The sequence below is a fragment of the Patagioenas fasciata genome, chromosome 9, assembly GCF_037038585.1.
Source record: "Patagioenas fasciata isolate bPatFas1 chromosome 9, bPatFas1.hap1, whole genome shotgun sequence".
Taxonomy (NCBI): domain Eukaryota; kingdom Metazoa; phylum Chordata; class Aves; order Columbiformes; family Columbidae; genus Patagioenas; species Patagioenas fasciata.
The window spans coordinates 30336115-30352770 of NC_092528.1; the positions used below are offsets into that span (position 1 = coordinate 30336115).

At 44.3% G+C, this 16656-nt stretch overlaps 1 protein-coding gene across 10 annotated transcripts in view; it reads left to right on the forward strand.

The window, feature by feature from the left end:
• VEPH1 (ventricular zone expressed PH domain containing 1) overlaps window positions 1-16656 on the forward strand; it is an 83275-nt gene that overhangs the window by 1854 nt on the left and 64765 nt on the right. Inside the window, exons 3-8 of one of the 10 annotated variants that reach the window (XM_071812756.1) lie at window positions 677-771; window positions 2408-2510; window positions 4976-5310; window positions 6064-6160; window positions 9667-9737; window positions 14899-15159. In XM_071812756.1, the coding sequence (XP_071668857.1) occupies window positions 15022-15159 (138 nt within the window). In that variant the 5' untranslated portion in view covers window positions 677-771; window positions 2408-2510; window positions 4976-5310; ... (1 more) ...; window positions 9667-9737; window positions 14899-15021. Of the gene's footprint in view, window positions 1-676; window positions 772-2407; window positions 2511-2891; window positions 2909-4975; window positions 5311-6063; window positions 6161-6717; window positions 7245-9666; window positions 9738-12115; window positions 12296-14898; window positions 15160-16656 lie in introns of those variants that run through there. The other 9 variants (XM_071812755.1, XM_065844558.2, XM_071812758.1 and 6 more) reach the window with 9 other exon arrangements.

The window sequence follows — 16656 nt, forward strand, 5'->3', positions numbered from 1 at the left end:
ATAACGTTACTTGTAAGGAGATAGGAGTAAAGTAGCAATTTATACGTGGAAAGAACAACGTAGAGTTCTCTCCAAAATACTTTCAGAGATTAGAAAACATTTTCAGAAACAGAGGTTGAAATTCATAGGTTCATCCAGGCCAGTTGCTGCCTCTGTTTCTGGAATTTGTGCATCTGCCACGTCATGAAATTCGTTGTATGACATCCGCCTAAAAAAAGGGGAATAAAGAGGGCATAATGTGGTGAAAGGCAGCCAATTATTTCATAAATGTGAACTACATTAAGAAGTGGTGTACAGCATTATATATTTATGGATACAATTTTGTTCTGCTGTCACATAACAAAATGAATAATACATTAGTCCAAGAACTTGTCATTAAGTGAATTTCTTTGTTGCGTTGCCATTAAAATAAAGAAGTCCTTGGTCTGTATGTATGCGTGAAACGAAGCCTTTTCTGGGAGCGTGATGTAGGGTGGGTGAAGGTACTGTGAGGCTGCAAATTTCAAGTAGATTTTATAAGTTTTAAAGTGAAATAATGCTAATGAAATTTGTCACATTTAAAGATATTCAGAAAGGCTTTGCAGGGTTTTTTTTCTGTTAGTGAGACGTGATAAATGGAACTGAGATGTTACTTAGATGGGAAAATGCTGTTCTTTTTCACTCTCTCTATTTTCAGGACATTATTACGGCAACCAGTAGGAAAGAGTTTCTTTGCAAGAATGAATGAGAATATGGAATTGAAGGTTTATTTAAGCATCAGAAAACTTCCAGGTAAGGCTGACAGTTCTTATCAGTTTTAACTCTAGAACACCAACCTGTTTTCTCTTGCAAGTCTCTATGTATTACAACACCGAGATCACCTTTATGTCTTTCTTGTAATGAGGTTGAGTCCAGTCCGTTATCTTTAATTCTTTTGAGAAGAGAGAGGAACATCTATTTAGAGTCTGATGAAGAAGACTAGCGGGGCAATCTAGCTTGATGATTAGGAGACGATTATCTTTATGGCTTAAGTCAGGCTGGATATGGGAATTTCAGGCCTCAGCCTAAATTCTTGTCTCACCTCATGAGTCCTGCTGAGGAAGAAAACAAGAAAACCCCAATACAGTTAGAGGGTGATGCAGCTGTTTTGGTGTTGAGCCTTCTGGGTACCATGTAGAGTTCTTCATGTAGAAGTGGGTGATAAGTTTACACCTTTCCAAAGGAAGATTAAAGTTATCCGAAATACCATTTATCTCAGAATGTGTTAATGTTTTTTTGCTTTTTTCTCCCTAATGGGCAGCAAAATTGAATCAGTTTCCTGCTGAGTTGGACTTGAAGGGTGAACACTATATTTTCCATTACTGGATTGTGATAGGTGTAGACCTCGCTATCCGATAAGTTCAGACCCGCTGGGGAAAAACTGGGAACCATGTTTTGGATGCAAAGGATCAGATGTTAACCTGTGTTATAGAGACTGTTGGTTTAAGTTTTTGGTTTCTCTGCAGTAAGTTTTGGAAATTCAGGGACTGGGTTTCATAGCGGAGCCCCTGCTGTTGCCTATGGAGCAGGAGGTGCTCAGGCTATGGGGGAAATACTTGAGGAATAAGACAACAGGTATAACGGTACCACCCCCCAAAAAACCCAACCTAACGAACAAACCCAAACCAACCAAAAAAAGAAAATTAAAAAGGAGGTGCTGAGTGAGCAGAGCCTGGAAAAGCACTGGGTGGAATGGAACTTACTTATATAGAGACTTTCTTCTGCAAATCTAGCAAACAAAGTTTTGTCCTAGGCAGGAATTTACGTAGTCATGTTAGTGCTGATATTAATTCATTTAAATACCTCGTCCCAGGAGGTGCTGCCTCTCTTTTCTGCTGAATGGTTTCCTTCAGCCTCCAAATCTCTGCCACTACCTCGCTCTGATGCTCTTACTGAAATGGGAGTTTCTGGTGGGAATGCTGTTCCTCCTGTTTGCCTTTCACAGCATCGTGCTCGTCGGCGAGGCGTAGCGTTAACGAGGATAAGCTCATTGAGCATCTCCCCAGATGTTTAAGTGTTCTTTACAAACCGGCTCTTACTGCGGCACCTCCGAGGAGCCGGGAGAACCTGCGCACGGATCGGTGCGTGCTGCTTCTCTTTCCTGGAAGTTATCATAACCGCCTGTATTAATTTTAAATGCAGGTCTATGTTACGGATTATCTGCTTTCATTAGTAGCTTCAGAGGGTGGGTGTTTAATATTAATAATCACCGTTAACCTATAGACTTAATTAGGACAAGAAACAGCTGGATGCTGTGCAGAGCCAGCCTTGGCTCCAGACGCCGCATCTCTCGGCAGCGGGCAAGCCCCGATTGCTGAGCTCTTGGCAAGCTGAGAACAGCTTGTCCTCACGGTTACTTATCAATCCTGCTTCTCCCTCCTGCTTCTAGGACCCTTTTAAAGGCATCTGGCTCTTAACCAGCAGCACCTCTGGGAACAGTCCCCTGTGGTCAGGCAGTTCTGCGTGGGAGTAGCTGCTTTTGCCTTCCTAGGGTAAGTTCGGGGATGCGATACAAGGGTTACTTGGGCTGTTGTCAATAGTTTAATTAATTTGCCCTTTAAAATGCTTTTGCTTAAGCCAAGAGCGGATTTCAACCCATTCGGGTATTGCAAAGTGGGAAAAACGTACAGAAATCCAAGTGAAAAATCCAGCGGAACGGTTAAAGTGCTCCTCAACCTGCGGAGCTGGTAACTCCGGCGGCACCAATCCAGCGCTCCGTGTGCTGCTTGGTACGGTATAGAGAAACTCAGCAGTGGAGCTATGCAGCTCAATTAGCGCAGCTCATAAACTACGCAGCTCAATTAAGGAGGCCCTGTGTGAGGGAAACAGTGTGAACGGAAATGGGTGCCTGAAGTAATAAAAGATGCAATTCCATTGGAAAATGATGCAGGTGGGTAATAAAAATGTGAATGGGAGAGTGTCTGTGCATGTATGTGGATATGTAAGAGAAGAATCTGGGTGTGTTTGCAGTTTTTTATCCCAGCAGGGGAGGCTGTGGAGTGTCTGAAGTGCTATTACATGGACGGGCAGTGAGGCTTATTTGTTGCCTATGAGTATTTTGGAACTCCAGAACTGCAGTGGCTACAAAGAAATGAGTGTGCAAACTTTTTCTACGTTTCCGATATACTTTATCGAGGAGATAGCACCTAGATGCTCAGCAGATGATGTCTTTTGTGATGCAGATGAGCCTTTTGGAGCAGTGCAGCTGCTAATGAGCTCTGTGTGTGGTTACAAGATAGGGCTGCCAGGCAATAACCACCTACGAACCCCACGGTGCTGAGGCAGGGTCTGGCTCCTCTGAGACAATGGGTCAAATCCTATAGCTTTTAGTTTTCATTCGGGGAAAACCTCTTTTAATTTCAACAGGAGCTTTGACTTTGTCTGGTACACAGGATTTGCCCTTTAGAAATAGACAACTCTTCTAAAAGTGTCAAACAAGATTGCTGGGCTTTGCCAGTAATTGATGTGGAGTGTAAGCAACACTTACTGTGGAAAAAGAATTAGGACAGTTAGAAAATAGCTTTAGTAATTAATATGGGATTTGATAGAAATATTAGGTGGCCATCTAACATTTTTTATTTGGCAGGACGGTTTACAGCCCTGAATAATCCAATTAACGAACAAAACAATGCAAGTATGCTAAATATTGGGCTGCTGCCAGTCAAATGCATGGCCCAGAAATCCTTGTTACCTGGTCCATATAGAAAGCAAAGATGGCTTTATGTCGTTATCCACTTTTTTCTTTGGGACAAGACATGGGCGTAAGGTAACTTGAGGAAATACCCACTGGGAGCACAACAGACTGTAAATCCTTGTAATGCCAATAAGAGTCTTTTCATTAACTTCAGAGGCTCTGTTATTTTGGGAATGGAAACAGCAGGATGTGTTATCTGAAGGGAAAATAAAATCTAATTGGTTATTTCCTGTTATGGTAGAGAAAACATTGAACCCACCGCTACAACTCCTGGACAAAATTCCTAACAGGTGTGTGGATTAGTGAACTCTATGGCGTGTGATGGGTAAAGAACTGGCTTACCAGGGAAATGTTTTCATGGTCCTCAAGGTATTTGTATCCTCACCGATTCCATCAGAACCTGAGGAATGTTGCCACGTTTTATAAATACGTGAGGGTTAGAGGAACGTTCATCAGTGTCTTGCTTGGCAAGAGTTTGAGAGGCCTGAGCACGTGTATGTAAAGGACAATATGTGGTGCCCCATCCTGTGCCAGCCGTTTGGAGGTACAATGTGTGATTTCTATACCGTTCTCCTTGGTTTTCCATGGCTGACTCTTGGCGTACAACAGATTTTTTGGCATTGAGACAGACTGCAGGGCCACAAACCTGTTTTCTCCATTAGCCTTTTATGTCAGGTAGGGGGTTGGATTTTTATGAATACCCTAAATTAAAGAGACTCCAGCCTGACTGCGAAATTAATAGAGCTATCAAAAACCCCACTGTCGTTATACAACAATTGTTAATTATTTACAAGCAAACTTCTGCAAGAACCGTATTGTTGCTGTCAGCGTTGTCGTTATTAAAATTAAAATGCATTGTCTGGGTGGAAGATAACATGACTCATTTAGGCTTAATGCAATGACTATGGAATATTCTGTTTCTCTTCGCTAATTAATCAGAGAGACAACAATGGCCTGTCTCTTTCCTAACAAGATGTTTATTTTTATGGTCCAACAAAATAAATATTTTCAGGGCTTTGTTTAAAAAGGACATAAGTTCATTGCGGCTGTCGTAATAAAAATTAAAACCAAGCTGTTTTTTCCTAGGATGGAAAAATCCTTTTTCATAGAGTAAATTCTCTTTTTGTGGTAGTGAACTGCATGTGAAAATCCCTTTGCCTTATTATCACAATATCTTGGTTTGCCTTGTTGTTTACTGTGCGCATTATATGCTTTGGAGTTTGAGTTGCTCAAGTGCTCTCTGATTTAATTTGTCTTTCCAAGCGTATCCTGGTCCAGTGGTAATTTCCTGGTCCTCTGTGTGGTCGATTACAGTTTTTATAATCAGCGAGAGGAAGGTTGGAGAACTTTGAAGACGACAGCACTGGGCGGTTTGAATCGGCGTTCCTGCTGTGTCCGTCTTGCGTTAGCTCAGGTTTAGTTGTGTTAGCGACATCAGTGGTGTACAGCCATGAATCCACCAAGGAAAAAGCACAAGCATGGAGGTCTGGCCGTGTCAGGGCTGTGAAGGGCGACGCAAAGCTCTGCAGGGAGCGCACGGATCGGAAGGGATCGAAGTGCCCGGCTTGGAAAGGGCCACATCACTGCCTCTCTCCACGGTAATGCCATCGGGCATCTTTTCCAAGCTTCTTTGCGTCTCTCACCTGATCCTTTCTTTGCTACCATATATTCCCCAGCATGATGTCTGTCTTGGTTTTCCTTTCTGACCGTAGAATCGATTCGGAGACGTTCTGTGTGGGGACCCTTTCCATCTCGTGATGGGTTGTCCAAGAGCCATTGCTGCTCTTATCCGTTCAGCATAGATACCGGCAAAGCTCTTCCGTGTAAATCTTCTGGGGACTGTCATTAGCTACGGCTGTAGTTGCGTTTAAGTACAAAACCAGCTTGTGGTTCAGCTTTTCCTTCCACACAGAGAGTTAAAAGATTGTCAGGCCCTGGGGGAGAATGTTACTTGGCCGTTAGAAGTCAAAAGTAGACTTGCAGTGAGTGAAGGAATCAACCTCTTAATTCCTACTGTACAATGACTTATGAAGGTTTGGATGTGGAAGTAAAATCCTTGTTTATGCTCTCCCAGTTATACCATGCTGCCTTTTGAAACTTTCTTAAAAACATCTCCTGCTTAGAAAACAATTTTGAGAGTGAGAGTATGTTCTGTTAACAGCTTGTGAGTTATTACAGTATTGTAGAGGTAGGAGACAAGCAAGCTGTGTTCTTCGTGTATGTACCAAGTTAAAAGAAAGATATAGAGAACACACAACTGCGTTTTATTAAATAAAACCCACCAACGACAACTTTCTTAACATCATTGAAAGTAGGTGTTTACCCACTGTTAATTCTGTGTTTGGTTGTAGAGGCTATGGTGGAATGAACACCAGCAAAACAGGCTGCTGGCAGGATTTACCGTCAAATTGAGGACTCGTATGGTTGAATGTGTATTCTGTGGAAGAGGTGGTTTTTTTAAGCTGTCTAATTTATACATCCTTTCTGTATAGCAAAAGGACAAAAGCCCTAACAAGAATGGTACAAAAATGCCTCCTCATTATCTTTGGACAAACAGTCTGTCTTTTCTTCCAGCAGCTGGCTGAGCGTGCTTGACCTTACGCTTTGCTGTTCTGAGCCTTGCTTCATTTGCTATTAATTTGGCCGTTATTAGAAAAATGTCAGCGCTGGGACACTCCCAGCGTGGGTTTCTCCTGGGCAGGAGGACGTAGCCACTATCAGTTCCATCGAGATCCTTCGGGCAGGTTTTAGTTACGGTTGATTCGTTGGGAATCTGGAATTTATTTATTAAAGGAAAGTTAAGAGGAAAAGCACACAGACGTGCTTGATGTGGAAGGAAAGCGTGTTCAGCTTGCGTGCAGAACGCTGCTGGAATGGTTGGAAATCCTCTCTCCCCCGCGGCTGCCAAGCTCTGGAGGTGTTGAGGTTGGTCCTGGTTCCACCTGGGCAGTCAGGCTTTCTTAGGCCTGGCTGAAGCTGTGCTGAGATGCGGCGGGTGCCGACTGAAAGGACGCGTTTCCTCCAGTGTCCTGCTCTTTTCCAGTTCTTCTCGTGGCTCATGTTCCTCCAAAGACACTGAAAGGGTCCAGCCCTCTCACCAACTTCTGAGAAGAGGCCCCATAAGTAATATTAACTTCTGCAATTTCCTCGTTACTCTCAAGCAAGTTATTAATTAACTGAATGTAACCACTGGCTGTTGATAAATCCTTTTAACTAATTCAAATTCCATATCAAGCTCGGAGTGTTTTCGCTCAAGCTGCTGCCCAAGTTGAGCTTTGTGAACAATTAGTTCTGAGTTGGTTTTGAGTGCCGGAGCTGGGGGAAAATGCGGAGAAGATGTTTGTTTGCTTGATTCCGCATGACAACTCCAGGGTAACTGAGCAGACTGTATGGTCGGTTTGACGAGGCTGCGCATACCAGAGACCGGGGATGGAGAGCACTGACAACTGCGATGCATTTTGGCTGAACGTCTCTAAAGAGCAGCACTTTGCCTTCAATTATTCATGTTTTTCAGAGGTTTCTCTTCTGAGAGGTATGAATAACCAGCTTAAATATGCATTCATGCAGCATTTTCAATGATGAATAAATTACTGCGTGGAAAGGGGTAGCAGATCCAAATATTAAATAATGGACGAGGTTTTTAAGAGCGTAGGAAATGTAGACTTTAATCGTGTGACTGTTTTTTCTGTGAATGCGGGGACTGTGGTCATTACATGTATGACTATTACAGTGATGTTTGTGAAAAGCGTTTTAAGTGAGCTTGAAACGCCGCAGAAAGAAAATGTGGTGGCTCGAGAGGCGTTTTGTGCCCAGTGCTGTGGAATTATGGCCTTACCTTAGGGGAAGAGGCCAGCTGGGAAAGGTGTTGGCTCCGTTCAAACACGTGCTGGTGAGGAATTGGGGTGGGTTGTTGGGTACCTGGGAGAAACCATAGGACGTGTGGGGATTGTTTGGTGGCTGCTATTCAGGAGACTTCAAGGGACAGTGACCTGGAGTTGATTTATCGCTCTGAACCGATTTTCGCTTCCAGAGTGGCATTCTTAGAGACCTTACCCCGTAGTCTCTCTGAATGCTCTGCTCTGTTTAGTCTCTCACTCTCTTAATCCAGAAATATTTATTTATATACTTTATAAAATTTGATAACAAGTCCTATTTCTATAACGTCACTACAGGCTTGAAAATCTGTCGCAGATATGAAATCTTATTAAGCAATACTTGAAAATGCCCAGAGTTTGGCGGCATCACCGTGACACTGAGCGTATTGGTATTTGTTACATGAAGCAATTTATTCCGTATTAGCAGTGTGTTGTTTATTTTAGCATAATATTGTAATGTCATGAAGATATTTAGAAATGGAGTTGTTACAAATCTGCCTTGCTGATGTTAAGAAATGCTTTCTTATCAAGTGTTACGTATAGCAGCGGTGTGCTCCAGAACAGCGGTCAAATGTAAACGGTGGTGATTTCTTTTATATTGAAAACAGTAGAAAACTGTCTCGAGAGCACATAGGGATCAAGTAAATGTATAAAAAAATTAGTCAAGTTATAAACTGTTTGCAAAAGTAGCACTTGGCAAGTTTATAAGAACATCCTTAGCGCTCTGCATCAGTTGGGCTCTGCCTGGCTTGCCCAAGATTAACAGGGAAATGTGTGAAACCTGGTTCATGTAAAGCAGCGTCTGACCTGTACAATGCATGGGTTACACCAGTTTATCACAGGGGAGAATATTTACACGCTGGTTTAAGTGTTTAGGAAGAAATTCCTTCAAGCTGCGGATGGCCCTGCCATCCTGGGAGAAGAAACCCATCTTCAGAGGCCATATCATTCCTTGGATTGTTTTGCAGCTCCTGCAATAAGAATTACTGCAATAAGAATTACTGCAATAAGAATTACTGCAATAAGAACTGGATGTTGAGAGCAAGTCAGTTCACAGCTCCCAGGTGTTTCATTAGTAAAAAACCCTTGTTCTTAACCCTAGCCTAATTAGTAGACTTCATAATGTATTGTTTCATCATCCGGTCCAGCTCAGCATCCATGGGATTTGTGGACGACATGAAGTGTGGAAACTTGTCGTGACAGGAAAAAAACCAGCGAGGCTTGTAGGAAACAATGGTTGGCTTGTGGGAAGAGTTTAAATCTATGCAGCTGATCCCATGGGAACCGCTGTAGTCCGTTCACCCTGTGTGAAAATGATGCGCTTTCGATATAATCTTTAATCCTTTTCTTTCACTGCAAAATGTGAGAACTTTATTTAAAAGTTTAGAGTGCTCTATTTTAGTGAGTAAATGCTTCCCAAACATAAAAATAAATCAAATTATTAGTGTGGGCGGGGTGTGGGGGGGAAGGTCCTCTGAAATATCTTGTGATATTCTGTCCATAAATTGCATATGTGAGTGTTCTTGGAGAGGTTTGAGGCTGAAAATAACTGGGAAATGTGTCCAGGCTTTCTTTTTTTCCTGGAGAAAAGAAACATCATGTGGAGGAAGAAACATCCAGCAGCCTTGGAGATATTACCAACTTCTGTAATGGTTTGAGACGTAATTTTTTCCTGTGAGATGGGGGAGAAGGATTGCAAGAGAAGGGAATCCTATCACATGCACAAAGTTTGCTTTGAAGGTGATCCGAATTTTCCTCCTGTTCATGGAAAAGGGAAGTAAAACTAAACGTGCAGTTTTTGAAAACGTTTGTTCCCGCCCCCAGAGGGAATGGAAATCTAAACCTTGCGTTGTTCCATCCGTGTGAATCCACGTGTGAATAAAATGCCAAACTCCCGCAGGGTTTCGTAGAGCTGCTGTCCTGTTCGTTACAGGACCATGTCCTAAACATGAAACCCCGTTTGGTGCAGTACACAGCCCTATTCCTGGAGGTACCATGCCATACGTATTTTATAGTCTGCACGCAGAGTGATGAAAAGGCAAAGAGTTACTAATACTGTTGTCTTTTGCTTTCCTATAGCGTCTTTCATCCAAGGCATCTGAAGCACTTCATAGAGTCCAGTGTGTTAAGCATGGCAACGTGTCTGCAAGGTAAGGAACTGATTTCTTTTCTATTCTCTTTTATAGATAGTCAAGGTGTAGGTCTGTGATGTGCCCAAGATCGCCGTGCTAAAGCAAGACCTCTTGCCTCCCAGTCCTTTAACACAAGTCTCTCCACTTAAGGGGAAGTCTCAGATCACCTCTTCTCCTGCGTAATAATGCTTAAATCTAAGTTACTTCTTTGAGCCAGGCACTCAGTTTATACCTTTTAGGTTTTTTTCTTTAATATTTCAGGCCACGAACGTTACCTTTTGTTTATCAAAGAGCTTGATCCCCCGGTCCAGAACAAGAAGCATCAACTGGAGGTGCCGTCGCATCCTTTAGGAGAACCATGCGTGGTGCCCATGGCAGCCGGAGCATTACAGAGCAGAACGGGCTTGGGGCTTGGGGAGATTGGCCCAACACAATAACAAGGTTTTGTTTATTACCTCTTGCTTTGCAGCGAGCAAACTGGAAGCCACTGTGGGGTTCACTTCACGTGAACTCCAGGTGGTCTGTGTTTCCTAAAATTCCTCAAGTGTAGTGAGGGTTTGCCCGGTTTATGCTGCTTAGCGTGGAACTATATGAACAGTATTGCACGGTTCTTGGAAGGTCGCCCTTTAGTTTTCAGTGGGATAGCACCAGCTGGTAAAACCAAGTAACCACACTTTCATTTCAAGTCTTTTGAAAGTTAAGGAAATGATTCAATTTCTTGCAGAATTTTCTTCTCTGTGAATTTAAAAATTCTTATCCTCTCCTATTCGTCTTTGATTTGAAATATACTTTTGGGTTTTCTTTGTCCTTCTAATGTCATTCTGCAGAATCGGAGTTCCTGATAAAACTAAGACTCTTTTAGCTCAAAGTTCAATTGGCTTTTGGATGCCCTTAGGTCCAACTGCCCTTTTACATGGAATTTTTCTTGTTAATCTTCTATTATTGGGGGAATTATTTTGCAAACAGACCAATTCCATTGCTTCCAGCTCCGAAAACCTGTCAGGCTACCTTTTATTCTGATTGCTTCTGATAAGGAGCTTTGGTAAGAACGCTGTGCCTCCAGCAAGCCGAGACTCACCTTGGAGGGGAACAGCTTCAAGGTCCCCGGGAATGGAGGGCCCTTTGAAAAGGGAAAACGAGGTGTTGAAAATCAGAATCAAAACTTGGAGTCAGACGTGGGACTGCGCCGTGAACCAGTGGAAATGCCCGTGTTTGAGCCGAGTCTTTTTCCCCCTGCGTAACGATGACTTGGAGTTTGTTGCAAGAGTGTGAGTTGCTGCTTTGCTCCCACGTTTTGGCTGTGGGGGGCATGGATCCCTGTGGGAACACTGTGATTATGGGGAGCCACGCAGGATGCGGGAGCTTTGGCAAGACCCTTTGCTTCATTTCCATCGCTTGTGTGCATGGGACACAAATGTCACGGACAGATCAGTGTCTGATCTGGCAGATTTGGTGGCTCTGTCCTGTGGGTGAGGTGGAGTCAAGATGAGGGGACATCTTGGGAACCAGAGCCTGGAGCAATTTGATCATCCAACCTGACCCTTTATAAAGAAAGGAAAACTTTAGAAGGCCTGTGCTTTATGCTGTTCCTGTTCCTCGGTGCCAGCGCCCTATCGGTAGGAAACGGTACAATTCTGTAGCGAGAAAGGAGGTGCTTAAAGGGCAATTCTCTCCCTTTAAAACCTGTGCAAGAAAAGTATTTTCAGCACTGTTACATAACCTAAGTATTAAGATCCATTTCAGAGGGATTTTAGGAAGTAAATGTTTTTCTGTGTTGTGCTTATGTTGTCTATAAAACAGAAATTAGGTGCCTGCTCATCAGATGCAGAACAGGGCCTTTCTGGGAAACCCTCCTGCAGAAGCACATCCAGTGTCGCTTGCAAAGGGGCGAGAAGGGGCTGTTGGGTTTCAGTGCAGCCGATCGAAGGGAGGGTTCAGATGCACCTTCCTTCCTAGAGCACTTTGCTAAATTACGAGTGCGGATTTTCTTGTGCCACTTATGAGAGTCACGTTAAAAGCCAAAGCAAACTTCAGACCCTCTTTTGTATTTGTGTCAAGTGTTGCAGAATGTTATTATAGCATTTCTTCCTTTGGACAGAAAATCTCTTCTGTAGCAAGTTCACTTGTTCTCTTTCTTTCAAACACCGAGCTAACCGAGGGTTGTTTTTTTCTTACCTTCCTCCCAGGGAAGGATAACTTTCCACTAACACAGAGAGTTCTGTTTTCTCTATTAAAAACAACAGCCCTCAAGCGGAGTGGGCTTTGTATCTTGCCCTGCAAACAGAGCGTTGCATTCAGAGATAAGGCCCCTCTGCATTTAGGTTCTCCCAGTCACCTGACGGAGCCATTGGGAACTTTTAGGCTGCTTTAGTCTGCATTCCTGAGATGCCTGGCTGCTGGCACTGGGATTAACAGCTTCAGGTTCACTGCCTGCCACCCGGCTCCTCGGCTCTCGGTGCCCTCGGACGCTGCCGGGGTGGCAGGAGAGCGAAGCCACCGCTCGGGCTTTGTGTCCGAGAACACGGGCGTTGCGCCTGTGAGCACCCTTGGGGCTGTCGTTGTGGAACCGTGACCAGGTAAAACAAATAATAATTACAAAAAAAAAATCACTTTGTGTCTGGGGCGTTTTCAACTTGTGTGTTTGAATTTGAGAGTTGCGAGTGTGACGGGCCCCATCTCTTCGCTCACACCGTGACCTTCAGTCCGGTGCCTGGTGGTTTGTGCCATAGCGATTGTTGGAAGGATCTGCCCTGTTGTGCATCAGGGTTTGCGATCTTATTAGCTTATTATTCCATCCTGTTGCAAATAATCAATGTCCTGTGTAATGATATTGATTCGGGAAAATAAAATATGCTTCACGATCAGGCTTATGGCAGATCAAGTGCAAGGCGCTGGCTATGCTGTTAAAATAGATTGTTTCATTGAGTTATTTCCAGAAGGTTGTTAGTGGTTTGCATTGGTTTTGATGTTTTGCATTTTTTTTCTTCTGGAAAATAGCATGAAATAGGGGGATTAAGGGTGCTTTGTATCTCACATAATTAATATAACGGATCTGCTTTGTGACAATGTAGTTGGTTCGTTGGCTCGGAAGAGGAGGTGGCTGTGAGTCCCCGCGGGCCATGGGCAGATGTGCTGCATCTCCTCCTGCCCTCGCAACCAGGAAACATCCTGCATCGAGTAAATGAGTGAAGACACAAGGAAGATTTTCCTTTGTGACCTGATGCTTTTATTTTAATAGACGTTCTCATCCCGGGTCCATCTCATGCAATCCCGTGTGGAAAACATGGTGATGTCTGAATCCTTGATCCCACTTACCCAGCCTCTTCCTCACTGTGTCCGGATAACAAAGAGCCTATTTTTTTAATCGGATTCCCTTTTCTCCTATATTTTACTTCAGCTAATATATGTCAGATCTCTGACATGTCTCTTTCCTTGCTATAAAGCTGCAGGGAAATGTTACTAATGGGCAATGCAGTCATTGAAGCGATGTGCACAAAGGCAGACTGATCCCGTTCTGGCAACTGCTTTTCTATTGCGTAACGTTTGAGGCCAACTCCGTCTCCTGAATCAATAAGTATCATATTTGGTGCACGCTTAGCTTAACATCGTAATTCGGTCGGCTAGGTAGTCTGTTGTATTCCTGCAATAACCTGAAACTTTGTTTAGATTGTTAAATGCCTAAATGTAAAGGACATATACATATACACGGGTGTTATGCGGGTGTCCTTTACATTTAGGTGTGTTTGCTTCAATTCAGAAGACATTTTCATTCACGAACTGGCACCTACCAACAGCCTCCTTCACCGTTTCTCTGAATATCGCTTTGTTATGGTGAAAATATTGCTGAAGTGGAAGGTGTTGGTGTTGAAGCAGTGGGCAGGATCGCTTGTGTACTAAGAGAGGCCACCATGGATGCCATTAAAGGTAAAGGGAGCTTGAGGTGATGCTTGAGCAGAGCTTGTTTGAGGTGAGGTCCTTGAGCTGTGCAGCGACTTTTTGGGGCAAAGAGACATTCCCGTTTGTAGTCTCTCCTTCTGTGCGTGTCTGAGCTTACTCTTTGTGTCCCCTTAGGCTGGCAGAAGCTCCTGAGCAGCGTGGGTGCTGGGGAATGTCCTCTGTGAGGTTCAAGCCTTTCTCAGTAGGGTCTGGAAGAAGAGGCTCTTCCACCACCCTATGTCCTTCGGGGCTCAGAAATTTGTGGCGTTCTGTGTGTCTTTGTCGTCATGAACGGTGTTGGTGGGAAAGGATGGAAGGAGCACGGTACAACAGGAGCTGGACAGCAGGGATGGCACTTGCCCTGGTTCTGCTGGTAGGGCCATCACAGAGACCCTTGGAAGACTCCAGGACAGACGTTTTCTGCCTGTATGGATTTATACTTGTCTTGGTGGAGTCCAGGGGGGGTGCCTAAGGCCCGTGGGATGTTCTGGGCCTGAAGGGCCCTGTGCTGTTGGTCCCTTCCTCATGTGCGCTGAGGTTGGCCGTGAAGATCTTCGTTTCAACAGTGTACGAGCAGATGGACCCATCAGCACAAGGCAGGTCCTGGCAGTCTTGGAGTAACAAATAAGCGCTTCCGAGATGTGCAAAAACCAAACTTCTCCTGTAACGAAGGCAAACGTCTCCTTTAAACACCAGATTTTTGGGGCACGAGTGCAGGACTCTCTTCTTTCAGTGTGTGTGGTGCTGAGCCCCGCTTGGCTCAGCTTGGATTAAATTCCCCAGCCAAGGAGGAGTGCAGAGTGTCAGCTCAGCCAAGTGTTTGTTTTGCATGAGCTGAAAAGACCCCAGGGGTCATTTTGGCAACAAAACTGACTATTTTTCTAAACAAATATCATTAGCCTCTCAATCTTGCTAGTAGTGTGTGTGTGTGGAGTACAGACACAACTCGGCGAACAAACAAAGCGGCTTCACCCGCTGCCTCCAACCTGCTCCTGAGCAGAGAGAAGTGGTTTGTGATCCTTATCACTTAGTGCAGTCACCATCCTGCGCAGGTGTATGCATGGAAATCACAAAAACTTGGTTTTCTTTATTAAAAGTTATGGATTGTTTGACTAATTTTAACCTATTTAGTGTCTGAGAGCAAAAGGTCCTTCAACGCGCAGGTTGCGGTACGCGCTGAAGCGCATCCCTGGATGTGATGTAACGCGGCGTTTGCGAGTTATTTTTTTCATTTTCCTTTTAGATGGGGGCCAAGGAAGCCCTGCAATATTTGTTCTTCACGTTAAACTGAGGGCTGGTCGGCGGGGTCGTCTCCGTTCCGTCGTGGTGTGAGCGGCTCCCGCCGTGGCGCGGCAGGACCGCCGCCATGCATCAGCTCTTCGCCCTGGTTTTGGCACAAAAGGACCTTTCCCGCGCGGGGGATCTTTTCTCCTTAGAGGACGCTGAAATCGAAGGAAGCCTCTCAGAAGCTCTCGAACAAATAAGAATAATCAGTTCGTCTGCGGTAAGTGGAATGCTGTCCTTAACAGTTTATTATGAGATATTTAATTTGATTAAGGTAGGGATGTACACAATTTAAGTTTCTAAAAAACCTCAAGAATGCCAAGCTAAGTGTAAGGTTTAAAAGCGTGGTGTCCAAATCCAGTTGTTACTAAGCGGATTTTCCTTAAAGATATTGCAAAGTTAATCTTTACAATATTTTTAATTGAATACTTATTTAAGGCATATTAAAGATTAACAGGAGGTTACAGATACACCGTATGCGTAGTGTGGATTCTGTTTGCAGCAGGAAGTGTTCTGGATGGTAGCAGCCTCACTGATTTGGGGAAAGACTTTAAAAGCGTTATCAAAATGAAAAAGCTCTTTATCCTTCCTGGTCAAGGGAAGGGAAGATCTTTTTTGAGCCTTAAGATATATGATTAGCAACACGTACGTGTTCTCACAGCTGCGCTTCGTGTAGCAGGTAATTTCAGAAATCGGGTTTGACAACGTGCAAACCTCTGGCTCTCAGAGCATTGATCGGTCGCAACAGGAACCGGCTCATCCATCAGCCGCCGTGCGCCGGCTCTGTGGTCGTTTCTTTGGCAGCAATTACATCTGCACAATCTTCTAGAACGTTAATCAAGTTATTTCGACCATTGCCTCTGCTGCTTGTGAGGTACTTCAACTGCAGATTAGCAAGGATCTCGCACAAATCACCCCAATGTACTTTTTTGAGATAAAATGCCTGGATTTGCTACAGAATGTTTTCACAAGCGTCCGAGCGCTGTTCCCACGAGAGGGCTCTGGAGATCAGGATCCGCTCCAGCGCCGCCCTGTTCCACGCTCTGAGCACTCAGGCTTTGGCATCTGGTTTTGCCCAAACGTGCAGGGTTTCACAGCGATGTGGCCGGGACGGCTCTGCTGTCCGTGCCCCCACGGCTCTCGCCAGGGCTTTGCTCTCGTGCCGTCCCACCAGCGTTAACTTCTTTACCTCTATCAATAGGTAACACTATACAGAAGAAAAAAGGTGGTGTGTTTTTTTTTTTTTCAAAAGTGCGTGGATTTTTCTGTCACGCCAGCTGTGAATAAAGGCAGAAAATTGCTTTGAAACAGCCCCAGACGTTGTGACTTCTGCGTGTGAAATGGTGCTGTCCCCGCTGCAGCGCGGGGTCCCCAGAGCTGCCTCTGCAAACCAGCGCTGGACTGGGTGCCAGCCCTTCCCAAGTGTCCGTGCTGTATCTAACAAAACCAAGGAGTTTTGATTAATGCTTCAGTCGCTCTGTCACCTTCATTACTTTTCAGGGCAGAGCAGCGTGGGTTAGACTGAGGGACAGTCATGTATTTTAAGTCTTTCGGTTATTGCGAAGCTCTGCTGTTTCATATCCGCGTGGCACCAGTGTCACTAATTACAGAGGATTACAGGATTTTGTGATAAAGCCTGTTTAATTAACTTTTTTTCACATTACATTGATACTAATTGAAACTAAGTGAGTTTACACCGGGGACTTGACATGATGTG